The following is a 19171-nucleotide window of genomic DNA, read 5'->3' as shown; positions in this document are numbered from 1 at the left end:
ACCAGCTTTAAAGCAACGAGGCAAGCCAGAGGACTCCAGAGCTCTCCAATGGAAATGCCTCAGCCGCAGAACCACATTCACAGATTCTTCTCTTCTAAATGTGCTGCTAACACAGACATTTGGAACAAAGGAAACTTTGCGTTTTTAAAAAAGGAATTCCATTAAGTCAAAGCATTATTATAAATTATGCTGACTGCCAACCCAATTCACAATTCTGAATGAATAATTTAGGTCAGTGGTCGGCAAACTGCGGCTCTTTGGCCCCTTGAGTGTGGCTCTTCCACAAAATACCACGTGCGGGCGCGCATGTACAGTGCGATTGAAACTTCATGGCCCATGCGCAGAAGTCGGTATTTTGTGGAAGAGCCACACTCAAGGGGCCAAAGAGCCGCATGTGGCTCTCGAGCCGCAGTTTGCCGACCACTGATCTAGGTGAATTCACTTTATGGGTCATTTGTTATCTATAATAAAAAAGCTTAATATGCTAATTAGACCAGACGTCCTTCTGGAGGACCTTCCGGATGAAGCTGGGGCTGCGAGGGCCAATCCCCTTGCACAAATTTCGTGCACTGGGCCTCTAGTTTTCTAATAAAAAAATCTCATCTTAAAAAAGTTTCTATGCCAAATTCCACAATCTGCAAAATGTTGCGTTATTGTCCAAATGCTTTAAATTTTTATTAAGATGATTTGTCTGTTATATTACTGTTTACTGGTAATCATTCTCAGTGTATGTTACTCTGGCAACAGAATAGGCTGTAACCACAGATGAGTACCTTAATTTATAAAACAGTGGTCAAATTCTAACTGCTAACAATGCCCATATTTTCTATCATTAACATAATTTTCATCTTCAGGATCAGTCAACTCTGTTTCTAAGCTTTCCAACAGCAATAAAAAAAATGGTTTCTCATAGCTACTCACTAATTGAGAAGAAATTTCAAAGAAATATGAACCATTTTCATATCATTGTAATCTCCCCCATTCTTCCCATCAGCGGTGTAATTATCCAAACGCACTTAAGCTTTATGGAAATTTGAAAGTTCTTCTGCCTAAAAGGCTGACTGTGAACTATGTCTATCCAGCGAAGTTCTTTTTAGTAATATTCCAAGTAAGTCTCCTGAGCTGTGGCTGGAAGAGGAGAGGTGCTTTAGGGACATGATCCCATGCCTAGCTCTTTATCTACCTTGCTACCTGTTATCTGACCAAATCACAAAAAGGCAGCCTTCTGGGTCTCAAACCCCATTCAGTAAGAAGGCAATAATAATATTCATCAAACCAACTCAGAGATATTGTGAAGCTCAAATATGAAAACTTAGAAAAGTTTTAAGTATTTTCCAAAAGTATGGGGTCATTATTAAACAATCCTCTTTGATTAGAAAAGAAGTTTGCTTTTTCTTCCAAAAAGCTGAAAGCATGAGTCTTTTTTTTAAAATAATAGAAGCTAAAATTATACTACATATTCTTTAAAAATATATATATACTGAAGACTTTCTAATCCATTGAATGTGTTGGCTTTGCAGCTGCGATTAAGGGGTTCCCATCAATAAGTAGAAAGTCAGGGCAACAATGAGAAGCAAACAAAATGGAGAGGAGAAGGTCTGGTAGGCAGCTGATGGCATAAAAATGTCTTCATACTTGTAAATACTGACAACACGCTCAGAAGTAGGTGGTGAGTCTATATCGTGTCGGGTGATAGAGCCTTTAAAACAGAAATGAAAAGGAAGGGGCAATTAAAGAAAAGCACATATTTAAATTGATATATTCTAACAACAGAAAAACAAAACAAAAATCTTTTGTGTTGAATACATAAGCAGTGATTATAAAGATCTGGAATCAGGTATCAGAACGCTCAGCATTCCCTACAATTGTACATATAATGAAGAACACAGAAATTAGTTAAATTTATCCAAAAAGACAAGTTCTCGTGAATCTGCACACCCACTACCAGAATAATGCTATGGGTCTCTCCACAGCACCCCAGTTTTAAGTCTGCTACTTAGTATTGTATGAATGCTTACTTTTAAGGTCTCTAATGAGTTTTATCTTATTAATACCAAATGGAAAACCATACTATGCTTTCAAAGAGCAAGAGCTACTAATTGTTTTCCTCAAATATGTATTTTGTATATGAATTATTTACAACCCCTGAATACACTGGACTCCCTTACAGACGGAAGCCTCTCTCACTTTGTCTGTGGGACATAAAGTGGTAGCTTGCCCAACTTGGATGGAATGGTACAGGACATAGGAGGATTAAAATGCCAAATAAATGTTTTTTGTTAATCCTCATTTGAGGATACTTTTAGGAAGGGGGAAAGAGAGAGAGAGAGGGAGAGAGAGAGAGAGAGAGAGAGAGAGAGAGAGAGAGAGAGAGAGAGAAAAACATCAATGTGAGAAAGACATCATTTGGCTGCCTCCTACATGTGCTCTGACTGGGGCCGGGGAATTGAACCTGCAACCCAGGTGCATGCCCTTGACTGGAAATCAAACCCACGACCCTTTGGTGAGTAGGCCAGCACTCTAACCATAGAACAACACTGGTCAGGGCCCAAACAAATATTTGAACAGAAAGCTTGTTTTTGACCTGGTTAGAAGTGGAAAGAGGAAAAGGCTGTGTTAAAGGCTACTTCATAAGCTGATTAGAAGTGCCTGACCTCCTAACCCATATGAAATCCATGTGCATGTAAACCCTATGGATAATCCCTATGAAACCTGGGTTAGGGAGACGAAGGCAGATGAGTTCAGAGCAAAGGTCTCCTTGGAAACAGGGCTCAGAGTGAGTGTCTTAAAGGTCCTATCTGCCAGGGAAGCTGCACTGAACTTGACATGTCACGTCCCTGCTCCAGTGTCCATGCTGGCTCCTGTTAGCACAAATCAAACTCCTCAGGTTGGCACAAGATTTTTCTCAGCAGATCCTTCACCTCCCCTACCTGACGTCACTTGGGGGTCCCCTGCAGACTCCTAGGCTTAACCAAGCAGTTCTAGCTCATGCCTTCCTTAGAGAACTCTAACCCATGCCCCTCTTCAAACCTTAGTTCAGAGTTTATCACCACTGAGAGACCTTAGAGCATGAAAAGTTTTCATCAATAGAAAGGTGTTAGGCCCTAGCTGGTTTGGCTCAGTGGATAGAGCGTCGGCCTGCGGACTAAAGGATCCCAGGTTCGATTCCGGCCAAGGGCACATGCCCAGGTTGCTGGCTCGATCCCTGGTAGAGGGTGTGCAGGAGACAACTGATAAATGATTCTCTCTCATCATTGATGTTTCTATCTGTCTCTCCCTCTCTCTTCCTCTCTGAAATCAATAAATTAAAATTTTTTTAAAAAAGATAGAGAAGTGTTAAGAGGGCCTTCAAGAGACAGGAAAAGCACATGCCTGGCTGTGGGGTAGGAATGGGCCTGTTTTGTTTGGAGACAGTGAGAAGAACAGAAGTCCTGAGTGATCTTACCAGGCAAGGCAGGAAGGCCTGCCATGCTGGCTGTTATGCCAAATGTGTGAGAAGATTTCCAGTTGTTTTCATCTAATCCTTACAATAATTCTATAAAGTCGAAATTATTATTATCCCCATTTTAGATATAAAGAAATTGGAGTTCAGAATTTAGATAAAGGCTAGATACAGCCACCAAGGGGCAAAACCAATGCACAAACCCAACGTTTTAGACGCCAAATGCCATCATTTGAAATGAGTTCCTTTCTCCAGGCTAAGATATCAGTAATTTCCCAGGTTACTGAAAGTATTGGAGACATAATTGCAGATCCACTGTTGGTAATCTGGACATACGCAAATGGGAGAATTGTCCCAAAATCTATCTGAAGGCATCCCAATGTTTTTTCAATTAGAAACAGAAAAACAAATTTATGAACGCTCCAGACCAATCAATGGAAACAATTTGAAGGGGGACAGGGGGAGGCAGATCAGACTGGGCAATATAGAGTTGATAGGCACACAGTTAAGGAAGACCCAACTCCCAGGAGCCAGAAGAGTTCTCACACAAACACTGCAGACAAGTCGCGCCCAGGCTTCTCAGCCCATTAGGCTGATCAGCCGGGAAATGCTGAAGACACAGCGTGACTTGGTTTTAGAGCTGCTAAAAGGTCTCATGACATCCTCGGGTCTTTGTTGGGGAGATGCTGGAAGAGCCTCGTCCCCCAAAGGAAGGTCAGCAATGGACCAAATCCATGAGGAGCTTGTTAGAAATGCAGAATCCCAGGCCACTGAATTGCATTTTAACGATAAAGGCAGGTGATGTCTACGCAAGTTAAAATGTGAGGAGTAATGGGCTAAATTATAGGATAATTTGGTGGATCTGTGACCATTTGGTGGATTTATGACCATCAGGATAAAGTGAGCACACTGAAATGCCTGTCAATCTCTAGCGAAGTCTGCAGAAACCCTTTCCTGCTCAGTGTTTGTTTGTATTTAGAGCATAAGGGCTAAGAGTTATCACTGACTTTGGAGCCAGGCAGACCTAGGATTGAATATTAGTTTTCCATTAGTTAGTGGTAGTGCCCTGAGCAAGTTTCTTAGTCTCTAGAGAATCCGAATATAATGCCTTTACTTCTCAAGGATGTGGTGAGGAATAAATGGGAGCAGGTGAGAATTAAACACAGCCACACCCCACAAATAGTAGTCAGGTGATCTGTTTCATTCAGCACTTAACTCATCATATGTTATCTTGTATTATTCAAGCTACGCATGTGTATACCTTACCCATTTGCATGTCCGTGTGAATGATAAATCCATTATGACCTGAAGGCAGGATCATATCTCCTTTTTTACAATATTATCCCAAGTGCTTATCACTCTCTTGCCCAATAAATAACGAACACCAGGACAGCGGTGTCTAATGTTTAATCCAGATGCCAAAATGCAAGCTTACCCTGAATGGCTGGGCCCCAAGCAAACAGATAATACCAACTCAAATGCAGGTCGACAATCGTTTCATCTCTGGGAACATTCACAGGGCGTTTAAATCTGCAGGTGACTCGATTGTTCTCATACACTCCTTCTTCATCTCTGGCAGGATTCCTCTGGATCTCCTTTGCCCACTGGCCTACGTTGTAGAAGTGCTGTATGCGGACCCTGCCATTGTCATCATGGACGCAGGCCATGACATCGTCACCACCCTGACATGGAAAATAATGAAGAAAAAAGTCAGCCTTTTGCAAATTTCTCTACTAAAAAAAAAAAAATTTCAGCCCCAGCTGTTTGGCTCAGTGGATAGAGCGTTGGCCTGTGGACTGAAAGGTCCTGGGTTCGAATCTGGTCAAGGGGACGTATCTCAGTTGCAGGCTTGATCCCCAGCCCTGGTCAGGGCTCTTGTGGAAGGCAACCAATGGATGTGTCTCTCTCACATTGACGTTTCTCTCTCTCTGTCTCTCCCGCTCCCTTCCATTCTCTAAAAATCAATGGAAAAATGTCCTCGGATGAGGATTAACAAAAAATAATACAGAAATTTCACTGAGAAATGGATATTCCATTACCTCTGTCATTTGAAATCCCACCCCCAAAATTATTTTAAATGCCATTAAAAAGCTTTCACTTAACTGACCAAAGTTAACATCACAATGGCTGACATCAAATGCCTCCTGATATGAATTGAGAAAGGAATATGTCACCAGGTATACAGTATTCTTGCCAAAAACACAGAAACTAATCATTAAAAATACAATCAGACAAATTCAAATTGAGGGTCATTCTAAAAAGAAAAAATTGGCCTATAATCATAAAAAAAGTCATAAAAGACCAAATTTTTTTTAAAAGGCTAAGGAAATATTTAATATTAAAGAAGATGAAATATACATGACAACCAATGGTGTGGTGTTCCTGGACAGAATCCTGGGTCATAAAATAAAAATTTCCATAAAGAACATTATTGGGACAACTGGCAGCATTTGAAAATGGACCGTACATTGGATAATACCATCAGATCAATGTTAAACTTCCTGAATTTAATAAGTAAATGGATTTAATCTTAAAAATACAATCAGACAAATTCAAATTGAGGGTCATTCTAAAAAGAAAAAATTGGCCTATAATCATAAAAAAAGTCATAAAAGACCAAATTTTTTTTAAAAGGCTAAGGAAATATTTAATATTAAAGAAGATGAAATATACATGACAACCAATGGTGTGGTGTTCCTGGACAGAATCCTGGGTCATAAAATAAAAATTTCCATAAAGAACATTATTGGGACAACTGGCAGCATTTGAAAATGGACCGTATATTGGATAATACCATCAGATCAATGTTAAACTTCCTGAATTTAATAAGTAAATGGATTTAATCTCCAAAGTTTCCAGAGAATAGTAACAATAATAGTAGTAGCAGTAGAAGCAGTAGAGAGATAAAGCATGTGTGGCAACTGTTATCATTTGTAAAGAAGTTCTGGAACTAGACAGTGGCAATGATTGCACCCTGTGAATATAACTAATGCCACTGAATTGTATACTTTAAAATGGTTAAAATGGTAGATTTTGTGTAATGTACATTTTACCACAATAAAAAAGTTATCAATTGGTGATTCTTCTATTGTACTATCCTTGCAGCTTGTCTGTAGGTTTAAAATTTTTTCAAAATAAGTAAAAAAATGTTAAGGTGTTCATCAATTCTAACAAATATTCTACTTTGTGCAGGATGTTGATAATGGGTGAGGCTGCGCATGTCAATGAAAATTTTCTGTACCCGCTATTCAATTTTACTGTGAATCTAAAACTGCTGTAAAAATAAACCCTAACCCTGGCCAATGGCTTATTTGGTTGGAGCCCTGTCCTGTACACCATAAAGGTTGCAGGTCTGATTCCTGGTCAGAGCACATACCCAGGGTACGTGTTCAATCCCTACTCAGGGAGTGTACAGGAGGCGACCGATTGATATTTCTCTCTCACATCAATGTTTCTCTCTCTCTCTCTCTCTCTCTCTCTCTCTCTCATCAATAAACATATCCTCAGGTGAGGATAAAAGTGAGAAAAAGATCTTCAGTTGGGTGAAGATTACAAAATAATAAAGTCTAATAAAAATAATGCACCATTTCAAAATAAGTTAAAGGCTATTAAAAGGGGTTCCATTTTGCTTTTCCTGTGTATCAGGGTTTGAAAAAAAAATTAACTTGTGCTTCTTATTGAAATAATAGAAGAAAAGAGAAATTGGTAATGTACATGCCCTTGACCAGAATCGAACCCGGGAGCAAAATGTCAAACATAAAATGTGAATGCTCCTCACTCAACCTCCCAGCTCCGAGCCCCATCATCTTAACAGCTGCACCATGCCTGCAAACGCAGCCCAGGACAGGAAATAATCAGCTGCAACCCGAGCCAGCCCCTCGGTATGGCACACAACTGCTGTTTCACCTATTGACACCCCAGTAGGTGATAAGTGATGTAGATTCATATTTGCACAATCTTACCAGTGGGACCCGCTGTTGTCTTACTGCCTGGACTGGGAATTGAGGTCACCTCTCCTGGTGACCTCTCCAAGACCAAAAAGCCCCGGGAGCTCTGACCGCCTAGACCGTCCTCTCCGTTTCCTCCTACCACCCATCTACATCCCACGTCTAATCCATTAGCGAAGCCTATCTGACCTCCAAAACGTATCCAGAATCTGAGCACCTCTCACCACCACCCCTGCTGTAACCCTGGTCTGAGCTGCCCTCCTCTCACTGCCTGGATCTCAAACAGGCCAGGGAAAGAGAAGTGCATGCGCCAGGGTACAGAGGCCTAAGAAAGTCCTGGCACAGTGAAGTGGCAAATGATGGGGCTACAGAGAAAGGAGGGAAGATGGCAGCAGAGGCATAGAGAGGAGCAAAGGCCTGGGTTGCTGGTGCCCTGCCTGTGCCTGGTCACAGTCCTTCCTGAGGTCCAGATGTGTTCTCGCCCAGGAGAACTGTGGAAGACTGAATTGTCAGACCCAATTCTTCAGCCCCCTGTCGTTATACGCCCAGACCTTTGCAGGGCCTCTTGGTAGAGGGAGTGTATATCCCGGCCCCTTCCTTCGGGTTTGGCTGTGTGACCTGCTTTGGGCAATGGAGTGTTAGCAGCTGTAACACGAGCAGAGGTTGAAATAAGTTTGGATTGCCCTTGCACTCCTGTCTCTGCCACAAAAATAACATGCCTTGGTAGTTGCTGGTTGCAGAATGATTAGGAAAAAAAACAACCTAAATCCAACACATGGACAGGAGCCAAGCCCAGCTGAGCCCCAGCCAATGCACACACATGAGCAACAAATAAATGCTTACTATTAAAAACCATGTAGCTTTGGAGGCTTCCCCTGCAGGATGTCTGTGGAAATAGCTGATAAACAGATATGAAACATCTTGTGTTCTCAAAACCAACCCTTCCTTCGTTGTTTAAGCTAGCTTGAATTTATTTTAACTTGGAACCAGAGAGCCACACTAATATACTCATTATACTGCTTTGATGCGTTTCTTTGCTTTGTGATGCTTTGCAAAAGACAACCAAATGCCAGAAATTAGCTTCTTGCATTTAAAAGTGGCAATGGTAGCTTAACCATGCCCATTCTCTAAACTCTAAAGTCACACAGCAAACTAAAGAGAAAAATAAGCTTCTGTCATGATGTGTCTCACCATTTTCCTGTCTGAAGAGAATCCAACTGCTACCCAGCCATCTGTGTCCGCACTCAGCTCAAATTCCACATCGGCCCCTATTATCCGGTAGCTAAGGAAGTAGTCACAGGTCTCTGCATTGCAGCCTGGTTTCCCGTATCTATGAGACATCAAAACAGACATTACTCAAGAGGGTAACGGGGGTCAAATATATGGTGATGGAAAGAGGTTAGACTCTGAGTGGTGAGCACACACTGGAATATGATGGTAATTATAAAATGCACACCTGAAACTTATGTAATGCTATTAATTAGTGTTACCCCCAATAAATTTAATAAAAAAGACATGACTCCTTCATATTCTTATTTAAAATACATTAAGAGGACATCGATGGATCAGGCAGGATGCTAAGCAACATTACTGAATAAATTAGATCTTTGCTTCAAAAAACAGTTCCACTCAGTTGGGAGGGACCTCATAGATGACCTGCTTCACTTGATCTGCATATTAAAGGGGCCCAGAGATGGGAAGGTTGCATAGTGAGTCAGTAGCTGCAACAGGACTTGAACCTGCGCCTCCAAACTCCCAGCCAGTGTTCTCTACACTATAGTAGTATCTCTCAAATATTAGTTATTACTGAATTATTTCTGAATCCCTTTTAAATGAGAAAATTCTCCGAGTTAATAATTTAAATTATTTTTGTTAATTAACTGTGTACCAATTCTTTCTACTTTAATTTTGCAATTAAATGAACACCAAGTTGCAAATGAAATATAAATATATAAACTACAGAACCAGGAACATTTAAACTGACAGCGTTCATGTGATGGATGATGCGGTTTCTCTTAAAGTGAAACTCTGCTCACATACATATGGTGTGTCTGACTGTACTGTGCAGCGTCTTTTAACTGAGCACGTTCTATTAATCATGACTCACTCTCTCCCACTTTTATCTGAATTGCCGCAAAACCCTGGCATGTACAATGCACCCACCGAACACCTCATCTGGTATTCACTGAGCATGGATGCATCGCCTATTTATAAAATTTGCCTTTGCTGTATAGGTTCTCATACAATTACAAATTCAGACATGAAAGCATACAGCAGAATAAGGTGTTTCTCCACAGATCAGATTATGCATACATTGATCTTTTAAAGAAGCACCATTGACATAAAGACACAAATGTATTTTACTTATTTATTTTTAATTTACCTGAGCAGTGTTTTTAAAAAATTAATTTTTTCAATTACAATTGATACTCGATATTATATTAGTTTTCCGTGTACAGAATAGGGTTAGTTATGTAACTTCCAAAGTGATGTCCCTGACAAATCTAGTACCTGCCTGCACCTTACAGTCATTACAATATTACTGACTGTACTTCCTATGCTGCACTTTACATCCTTGTGACTATTTGGTAACTGCCAATTTGTACTCCTTAATCCCTTCACCTTTTCACCCACTCCCTTCCCATCTGGCAGCCATACGTCTGTTCTTTGTGTATATGGTCTGTTTCTTTTTTGAAAACAGAAATTTAAATTTTCTTATAGAGGACTTGTGGGTCCTTTCAGAACTGACAAGCCCTAGTTTGAGGAACATTCTTTTTAGGATGACAGAGAGTTGTAGCAATGGGTGTGACCATCTAAATTCAGGTGGAAGGTACCTGGAGGAACAAGACACAAACCTACTAAGTGCTGACGGAGGAGGGAGGCAAGGACTCAGCAGGGACTCTGAGCAGCCAGGGTGAGATATAAGCTCCAGACAGCAAGGAACTTGGGTGGAAAAGGTTAAGGACAGCTAACGGAGGAGTGAATGGGCCCGAAAGGAGGTCACCCTGAAGCCAGCAGGGTACTAAAATTCCTTCACTTCTCAAAAATATCCCTTCGTCACCAGAATTATACATTAAAGGCCATTTTCCTTAATATTAGTATTATTGGATTATTTTTATTCCTTAGAATGTTCTGGTAATCCAAAGAAAAGCTCAAAACCCCTATAATTCAGTCTCATTCCCCCCCTCCCCCACTCGCCCATAGATCTTGAGCAATGGACCAAAAAATATAAATCAGAACTTTAGAACAGTGATCAAACAAATCTTTACTTAAGGACAATTTGTTTCAGAAAATAAAAAATTCAAAGGAAGTTTTCCAACAAAACAGAGCTATCTTTGTGGGAGGCCCACTGTCTGTACTACTGTTTTCTAGCTCTAGCCCATCATGTCATGATAGGATACTATTAATAATCATGGAAGGCCTCAACACACGAGACAACAAGTGCTTAATGACTAGTTGGTATCATACAGATATCAATACACCATGACTATTTATTTGAAAAGGAATTGGGTATCAGACATGTTTATCATTGTCTGTCCTGGCCATGCCCCCCCCTAATAAATGTGGACATATTCTGTGTCACGTGATTCTTCTTCAGATTCTTCTTCAGACAGCCAATTGGTTAGGAACAGACACTGGTGCCAATGGCAGCACAGTCAAAATGAAGAATGTTCCAGTGTCCCAGGCCTTGAAGACTGAAAACTGGGGTGGCCATCAGAGAGGCCATATCCCTGCCGAAGGTCTGAAGGGGTATAGGCCCCTGGTTAGAATGGACTGCATGCAATTTCAATTCTATCCTGAGAAGTAAAGCGACGTCTCAGTCTTAGAGTTATCCAATGCACAGGTCTACCAACCTAAAGCATCCCTTAGTTTTACCACAGTCATCCACTTTGATTTTGGCAAATGGATCCACAGGAGGAGCAGTAGGGAAAGGGTAACCTGGACAGTGAGAATAAATAATGGTTAGAAAGTCCAGTAACAACTTTTTCAATGAGAATTAAAAAAAGTACATTCACTATTTTCTATCACACCCATCCAGCTATAGATATAAGGCCTCAGAAAAGGGCCCTGGGTAAGCCTAATAACCCTCTTCATGAGGGGAGAATGCAGGGTACACATCTTTGAACTGAGCCTTACATGTTAGCTGAGAATAAGTGACTTTTCCCTCATTTTACAGGCAAGGAAACTGAGGCCCTGAGAGGGGGCATAATTTCATATGAACACTGGCTCACCATTGTGACCTGGGAGCTTAAAAACCACAGTTTTAATTAGACATGCTCTAAGAGGGAAAAAAAATAGCCCTGGCCGGTGTGGCTCAGTTGGTTGGGCATTATCCTGTGCACCTAAAGGTCACCGGTTTGATTTCTGGTCAGGGCACGTGCCCAGGTTGCAGGTTTGATCTCTAGTCAGGGTGTGGCAACCCACTGATGTTTCTCTCTCACATCGATGATTCTGTCTCTCCCTCTCCCTTTCCCTCTCTCTAAAATCAATGAAAACATACTTAAAAAATTAACAATGACCCACTTATATATTCAGTACTAGAGGTTTTCCATTTATATATGTGATAATAGAATTTTTCCATCACTGTAAACTTCCATTTTTCATTAAGCTGCATACAACATTTTCGTATCTCACTAAATTCTTTACACACATCATTTCTAACAGCTGTGTATTTTTCTTGTAACATTACTTGGCATCATAATGCATTAAACCGTACATTGAAGGGCAAGCCTGCATCATGCTTCCAGTTTGTAACAAAAATAATTTTCTCCTAGACCCGTGGTCGGCAAACTGCAGCTCGAGAGCCACATGCGGCTCTTTGGCCCCTTGAGTGTGGCTCTTCCTAAGCCTTAGGAGTACCCTAATTAAGTCAATAACAATGTACCTACCTATATAGTTTAAGTTTAAAAAATGTGGCTCTCAAAAGAAATTTCAATTGTTGTACTGTTGATATTTGGCTCTGTTGACTAATGAGTTTGCCGACCACTGTCCTAGACTGTTTCCTTGGTGTATGAAGGAACCAAGTGTGATTCATCTTGTATTCTCTGCCCAGCATCATGCCTAGCACTGGCCACTGAATAAATGATTGACAAATGAATAAATAAAATCATCCTATCACATTAGGAAAATAAATACACATTTTAAAAAATTACTGTTTATTAGTTTTTCTTTTCTCATTATTTTGATGTTGTTTCTTTTTTATTTGTAATTTTTTAAGTGAGATTCTGTTTATTTTGTTCTATTTATTATCCTTTAAGGAAAAAAAAAGCCACTGGACTGCATTTTCCTGGCACACAGTTGTGCATTTTAGACAGGGGTGGGGAACCTTTTTTCTGCCAAGGGCCGTTTGGATATTTATAACATCATTTGCGGGCCATACAAAACTTAAAAAATTAGCCTGCTCTATTTGGTCAAACATTTAATTAACTCACCCCTAATACCTTGGCAAGGCCTGCCTTAGATGAGATTTTTGTTTTTCTCTTTATATTGAACTGCTGAATGCTACAAACTATGCTGAGCCTTTTCATTGAATGTTCTTCCTTCTATTTCTCACTACGGTGCTGTCCCAGGAGGGTGACAGGCCCTGATTCCACGAGGAAGGCTCGGAAACTGCGTTCGGGAGCCTCCTGGACTCGCCCTACATGTGCCTACACAGGCTGTTCCTGAGTTGTTTCCTTTATAACAAAACGATACTATTTGTAGGTACAGTGCTTTCCTGAGTTTTATGAGACATTCTAGTGGGTGCCCCCGAATTGGTAGCCAGTTGGTCTGAATTGAGGACAGTCTTTTTGTGGGCCACCCCTTTAACTTGTGATAACTCTGGGTCATTAATACCAGAAGTAAACTTCAGTGTACTCATTGGGGTTGGCATCAGAATATAAGCACATTTTACAACATTACAAATTTTGCTGGAATTAAATTATCTATTTGGCATAAAATAAGTTGGGACTATGTGCCAGTATCTAAGATCCTGCTAGGTTGCAAAAAGTCTTTTATGTTCCCAAGACCATTATCCTAAAACTCGAGCATGACTAACCGGTAAGATCATTACCAAAAGTGCCTACAGCAGAACCTGGATCTAAAGTTCAGGTTCCAGCCCTAGCCGGTTTGGCTCAGTGGTTGAGCATCGGCCTGCAGACTGAAGGGTTCTGGGTTCGATTCTGGTCAAGGGTATGTACCTTGTGTGTTCTGGATTTCATTTCATTTTTAAGTTTTATGCTGTGACTTTTGACAAACCTCCCTGTCCTTAGCAAGCATATCGAAGCCTTCTAGTTGATGATTATCTGTGTTCCATAAAATGCAGCCATAAATATTTTTATTAGTAACAATTGGAATGGCATGACAACAGAGATAAATAGCCAACTGGAAATAGTATTGATTATAAGCAATCATCTACCACAAGACCACCAGGAGGTACGACCCTGGGAGCTATTGCATTCTTCATCCCTTTGTCTCGTCAATCATTAGTCCCTGAGTTATACTATTGCAAAAAGTACTGCAACAGGTGTCCGGTAGCAGAGAATAATTAGTGCTAAGTTCTGGGCCGTCTGTCCCCTGTGGCTCAATCTTCCCGGAAGGAAATTGCCCTATAATAAATTCCGTTACAGTCTATGAAGTTGCCTGCCGGTCTAAAGAACCCTTCTCGTTTGGGTGGCTGTTACACCTTTGCCCCACCGTCAGACATTTCTACCTGGATATTCCACAAGCACATCGATTCCATAGCCCAAAACTGAGCTCCCCCACCTCCCAAATGCTCTTCCTCCTACGTTTCCTACCTCCGTGAAGAATGCCACCACCCACCAGTCTTCCAACCCTGAAACCGTAGTCCTGGGTTTCTCCACCTGCTATATATACTCACCCACCATTCTTCTATCCCCACCCTAGAAACCTGAGCCTGCCCTTTCATGCTGTACCATCGCCTGTCCGATCCCCCCACCTCCCTCCCACTTCTCCCACCACCTGCCATCTTTCTAAAATGGGAAACTGATCTTGTCACAATACTGTTTAAAGACCTTTATTGGCTCCCCCCACCCCCCGGTCCCCACCATTCTTTCTTTCCTACACTTACTTGTCTGCCTTGGTCTTGAGATACATGGGTTAGAACCCCCAGACACGGCCAACTCTTCCTTCTCCCCTTACATTGTCCATCCCCCATTTTTCACTACTGGTTTGGGGGTTTGTTTGTTTGTTTTTGCTTGTTCCTTTCCCTCCATTTTGGTAGTTGTTTTTTTTTATGTTTTTACTGATTTTTGGAGAGAGGGGAAGGGAGAAGGATAGAGACATAGAAACATAGATGAGAAACATCATCAATTGGCTGCCTCCTGCATGCCCCTCCTCCTCCGACTGGGGATCAAATCCGAAAGCCAAGCATGTGCCCTGACTGGGAATCGAACCCCCTCTTGGTTCATGGGTCAATGCTCAACCACTTAGCCCACTGGCTGGGCTTAGTGCTATTTGTTTTCTTTTTCACTAAAATAAAAACTTGGATTGAGACCAAATAATACTGGTTTAGGGCACCTCCCCCCTTTCCTTCTCACATGTGCCCTGTAAAACCTTCCAATAACTACTCTGTTGTGGAGAACAATTAAGCCACTTTTTCTCCCTTCAGATATTCCTGTAATACAAGAGGTACTTATTTTCGTGGTTGATTTTTTTTTTTCAGGTTCTCAATATGGTTTTGTGGTTTCCATCCCTGTCTTATTCACAGATACCATCTATCCCTTTCCTGTAATCCCTTGAGCCTGTTTTGCCATCCTCCACTGAGTGGTTAATGGCTTCTGGTTTGCTATTTATCGCCTCTAATGAACTGCTTGGATCACAGCTCTCAGGTATTAATTTAGTCCTTGAGCCCTTGATATTTTAACCAGAAATTATCTGTTCAAATCTCTGAGAGCCACTGCATCAGCACCTGTCTCTTTCTGGAGTCGTTTTTCCGCTCAGCAGAGTCACATCATGAAGGAAAGCTGTCCTGGGACTTCGGAAAATGGAAAGCTCCACACACACACACACACACACACACACACACACACACACACACACACGGAGCCTGTTTAGCAAAGCGTTCGCCAAGGCACTCCTCCACTCAGCAACCTGCGGTTCTCCACTGCCGCCCTACCAATGCCAAGCCCCTCTTCTCCAGTCCACTCCTAAAAGTACCCCATCCCGCCTGTCCCTCTGCACTTCCTAGCACGTCAAGAGGGACCCTCCGTTCCAGGCAGGCCAGACAGCTTGCACACCTTTTCCATAAAGTCAGTCAACAATCCCGTACAGCTCTCTGCTGCTTCCTGGCTGTGTGACTTTAGCTAAGAGATCTAAATTTTCTGTGCGTCAGTTTTCTTCACTCTAAAGTGGAGAAAACTGTAGTATCTAAGTCAGAGTATTGCTGTAAAGATTAAAGTTAATAAGTAAAAGGTACTTAAAACAGTGCCTGGCACAGTAGGAAGCACTTACTAACAATTAGCTCCAATTAGTGTTATTATTGGGCTAGAAGATTCATGGTGGATACAAAGATAAATTAGATATAGATTATCTTTAAAGATATAGATTATTTTTATAAATTACTTACCTTTTTTTGTGCTTTGTTTTATTTTTCTATCAGTAAAAGATTCAGAGATCATAAGCTATCTCCTGCCCATAAAAAGTATATATACAGTGTTTTTCCTTTTTCTTTTTCACCGAGCAAGGTGATACTATATTTGTTCAAACCAAAGAACAAATGAAGAGATACTATAAATGAAAAAGTGTGTGTGTGTGTGTGTGTGTGTGTGTGTGGTCTTTTTATTCTCAGACAGTAACTGTCTATGCATCTCAAAGGGGAAAAGCATGGAGGTAACATTTGCATCCCAAATGTTTATGTGTAGGGTGATGAATTATGTAGCTGCATACAATATGCAGTCGATGTAGGAAGAATATAAGCAGATGAAGGGAACTCTGCCCTTCCAGGCCCTGCTCTTTTCTCTACTGCCTCACCAGCTCTTTCCCAAGATAGGAAAAATTGTGGTCTGAACTTCGTGGTCAGGAGCTCATTGACTGGGCCATGTCTTACAAGTCACCGTGCCTGAAAGATAGCAACCAAGTATGGTGTTGTCCCCTTTTCCTTCCTATACAGGCCATGCCCCCAAGGGCAGGCCAGCTACCATCACCCGTGTGGCTGTGGAAAGACTCAGGGTCTGTTCCTCAGGCCTGGCCTGTGGATCTCAGCAGCTGGGAGAAGAGAGCAGGAGGCTTGCTTTACTTGGGACTTAACCCTAAGCCAACACCCAGCTCAGTTTTTGTGTGTGTGTGTTGTTGTTTTTTTTGTTGTTTTTTTTTTTTTTTTGAGAGAACAACCAGAATGGGCTATTTAGCCATAATCGTGGTAATTTGTTTTACATTCTACTGTTGTTCTAATACTATATAGATTCTGGCTAAGAACCTCAAGATAAAGAGGGATGCTTGGTAAGATTCAAGTCCTAAGACCCTATTCAAACTTCTGGCTGCACATGCAGAACGGGTGAGAGGGGCAAGCAAACTGGGGATCTGTATACACATTGCTTGTCCAGCTGCCCCTGTGCAGTCACCTCACCTAAATGTCCTCCCTCTTCTGTCTCACCAAAGTCTTTCATACTTCCCAGCTCACTCTATAAAGCCTTCACATGGCTGCAGCCCACCTGATGTCCATGTTCATAAAACCGTCTGGGTTGCACAACTAACCATTCTCTCTGTAGATACAAACTGACATAGAGCATCTGACCTTGTTCTTCATTTGTTAGGTCCATGTGCCCCATGAGAATATAAACTTTCATGTGCCACATCTGAGTTACCCAGCAGTGTGATAGGCTGACTATGAACAGAATAAATATGTGTTAGATGCTTTCAGAAGCAGATGGACTTTGGGATATTTATTCTTTTCCAGAGTAACAGATTCTGCATCTGTTTGTTGTGCTCCCCTGGCCTCCCTTCCCCCTATTCTCTCCTCCCTAGCCACATGGCTACCCAGCTAGAAGACTACATTTCCCAGCCTCCTTTGCAGCTAGGTCATATAATTATGTTCTTGACCAAAGGAATGTGAGCAGTAGTGATCTGTACAACCAGCCTAAGAGGAAACTGCTTGCCCCCAACTTCCTTTCTTCTCCTTTCCTCAAGCTTGAACAGGACATGCAAGCAATTCAACTTCCACACAGATGAGGACAAAGTCTTAGGAGATGATGGAGCAATCAGATGGAAGGAACCTGAGTCCATGAATGACCTTGTAGATCAGAGCTGTCCCACCAGCTCAGACCAGCCTGACTCATGTGAGACAAACCATCTTACTTAAGCCCCTGTATATTGAGGACTCTGTTTCAGCAGTTAAGCCTCTGCCCAACTAATACATTTTCCCAAATCCATTCTCTCCATCTTCCTTAATATAATAATTCCAATTTTTTAATTGGACTTATTACTTCCAGGCTAGAAGGCTACACATCCCAGCCTCCTTTGCAACTATGAGTGATCGCATGACTAATGTGTGGCTAAGTAGGATTGTTATATGGGACTTCGGCATAATCTCCTTATAGTCAGTGATCTTCCCACTTCCTCTTTCCTACTGTCTGGAGAGTGAATGTAATGGCTGGAGATCATGCAGCCATTTCTGCCCATGAAGTCACAAGCTAGGAATTGTGAAGAAGCAGACCACCAGGACCCAGGGTCTCTGATGACCGGTTCTGGACTGCCTCCTTCCAGATTTCTGTATATGACAGAGAAACTTCTATCTTATTTAAGCTACTCATCTCTATTTGGTGTAGGTAGCTAAACCTAATCCTCAGCAACAGATATATATAGTGCATATTAGTTGCTGGGACACACATTTCAAACCCTAAATATATATATATATATTTATTTTACTATTCCTCTTAGCAGAAGAAAATGAAAATGACTACTTTCCAAATGGCAGGGAAAAAGAGGCCACCTTCCCTTCCTTCTGAGCAGAATCAGTGGCTTTGTGCTCACTGAAGCATCCCCACGGGGAGGTCTATGGCTGACAAACCCCAGTCTCTAGGCCCAGCAGGCCCCCACAATGGTGGCTCACACCAGGGGACCCTAACAGGCCGGGTAGAAAAGGAGTGGGATGGAGGCAGGGAAGGAGCAGTGACCCAGCGCTGGCGGGGGTGGTGGTGGTGGGGGGGTGGGGAACCACAACACTGAGCGGTCAGGGCGCTTGCCTTTGCAAATCTAGGTCAATACTCGCGGGGAGGAAATAAGGCAGCATCTCTTTTAAGTCTGGATTTCTGCTTTCCGCGGCTGCTCCAATCTCACACAGCCCAGGCCAGATGGCAGCCCTCCCGCCTAACTCCCTCCCTCCCGCCCCCCACACTCCCGACCCCTGACCGAGAGGGTGGAGGCCAGGTGCTGAGCCCACCTGTCCGCACCTTCGCAGGACTCGGCGGGCACCCTCCCTCGCCCGGCCTCAGTCTCCCCACCTGTAAAGCGGACAGCTCAGCTCTGCGGGCCCCTTCACCAGGCGGATGGGGTCTGAGCCCTGCGCTCTCTGCCCGGCCTCGCCTCGGCTGCGCTAGAGCTGCCTCCATTCGCGTCCTTTCCAACTGCCCACCCTCGCTCCCGCCGCCGTCCCGTCCCCCACCCGGGTCCCCCTCCCGCCACCCCGCACCCTCCCAGCCTCACCTTCCTCCGACAGGTAGCGCAGGTCGTAGAACTCCCCGGCGAAGGTGCCGTAGGAGGAGTCGTGGCGCCGCACCGCTTCGTCGGCGCCCGCGTCGCCCCGCACGCGGCCTCGAGGTCCCCGGCCGCCCAATCACGTGCAGAG

The 19171-nt window shown here is 42.6% G+C and overlaps 1 protein-coding gene across 1 annotated transcript in view; it reads right to left on the bottom strand.

The window, feature by feature from the left end:
* Window positions 1–1475: 1475 nt before the first annotated feature.
* The window catches only part of FRRS1L (ferric chelate reductase 1 like), a 17885-nt gene continuing 189 nt past the window's right edge, over window positions 1476–19171 (bottom strand). The window contains exons 2-6 of the mRNA XM_006088102.3: window positions 19030–19157; window positions 11244–11328; window positions 8581–8719; window positions 4878–5124; window positions 1476–1699 (exon numbers count right to left, since the gene is read on the bottom strand). Of these exons, the coding sequence (XP_006088164.1) occupies window positions 1527–1699; window positions 4878–5124; window positions 8581–8719; window positions 11244–11328; window positions 19030–19157 (772 nt within the window). The 3' untranslated portion in view covers window positions 1476–1526. The remainder of the gene's footprint in view (window positions 1700–4877; window positions 5125–8580; window positions 8720–11243; window positions 11329–19029; window positions 19158–19171) is intronic.

Source organism: Myotis lucifugus, unplaced genomic scaffold (assembly GCF_000147115.1).
Source record: "Myotis lucifugus unplaced genomic scaffold, Myoluc2.0 scaffold_43, whole genome shotgun sequence".
NCBI lineage: Eukaryota > Metazoa > Chordata > Mammalia > Chiroptera > Vespertilionidae > Myotis > Myotis lucifugus.
The sequence above is the reverse complement of the archived record's forward strand: the minus strand, read 5'-3'. Positions and strand labels throughout refer to the sequence as shown.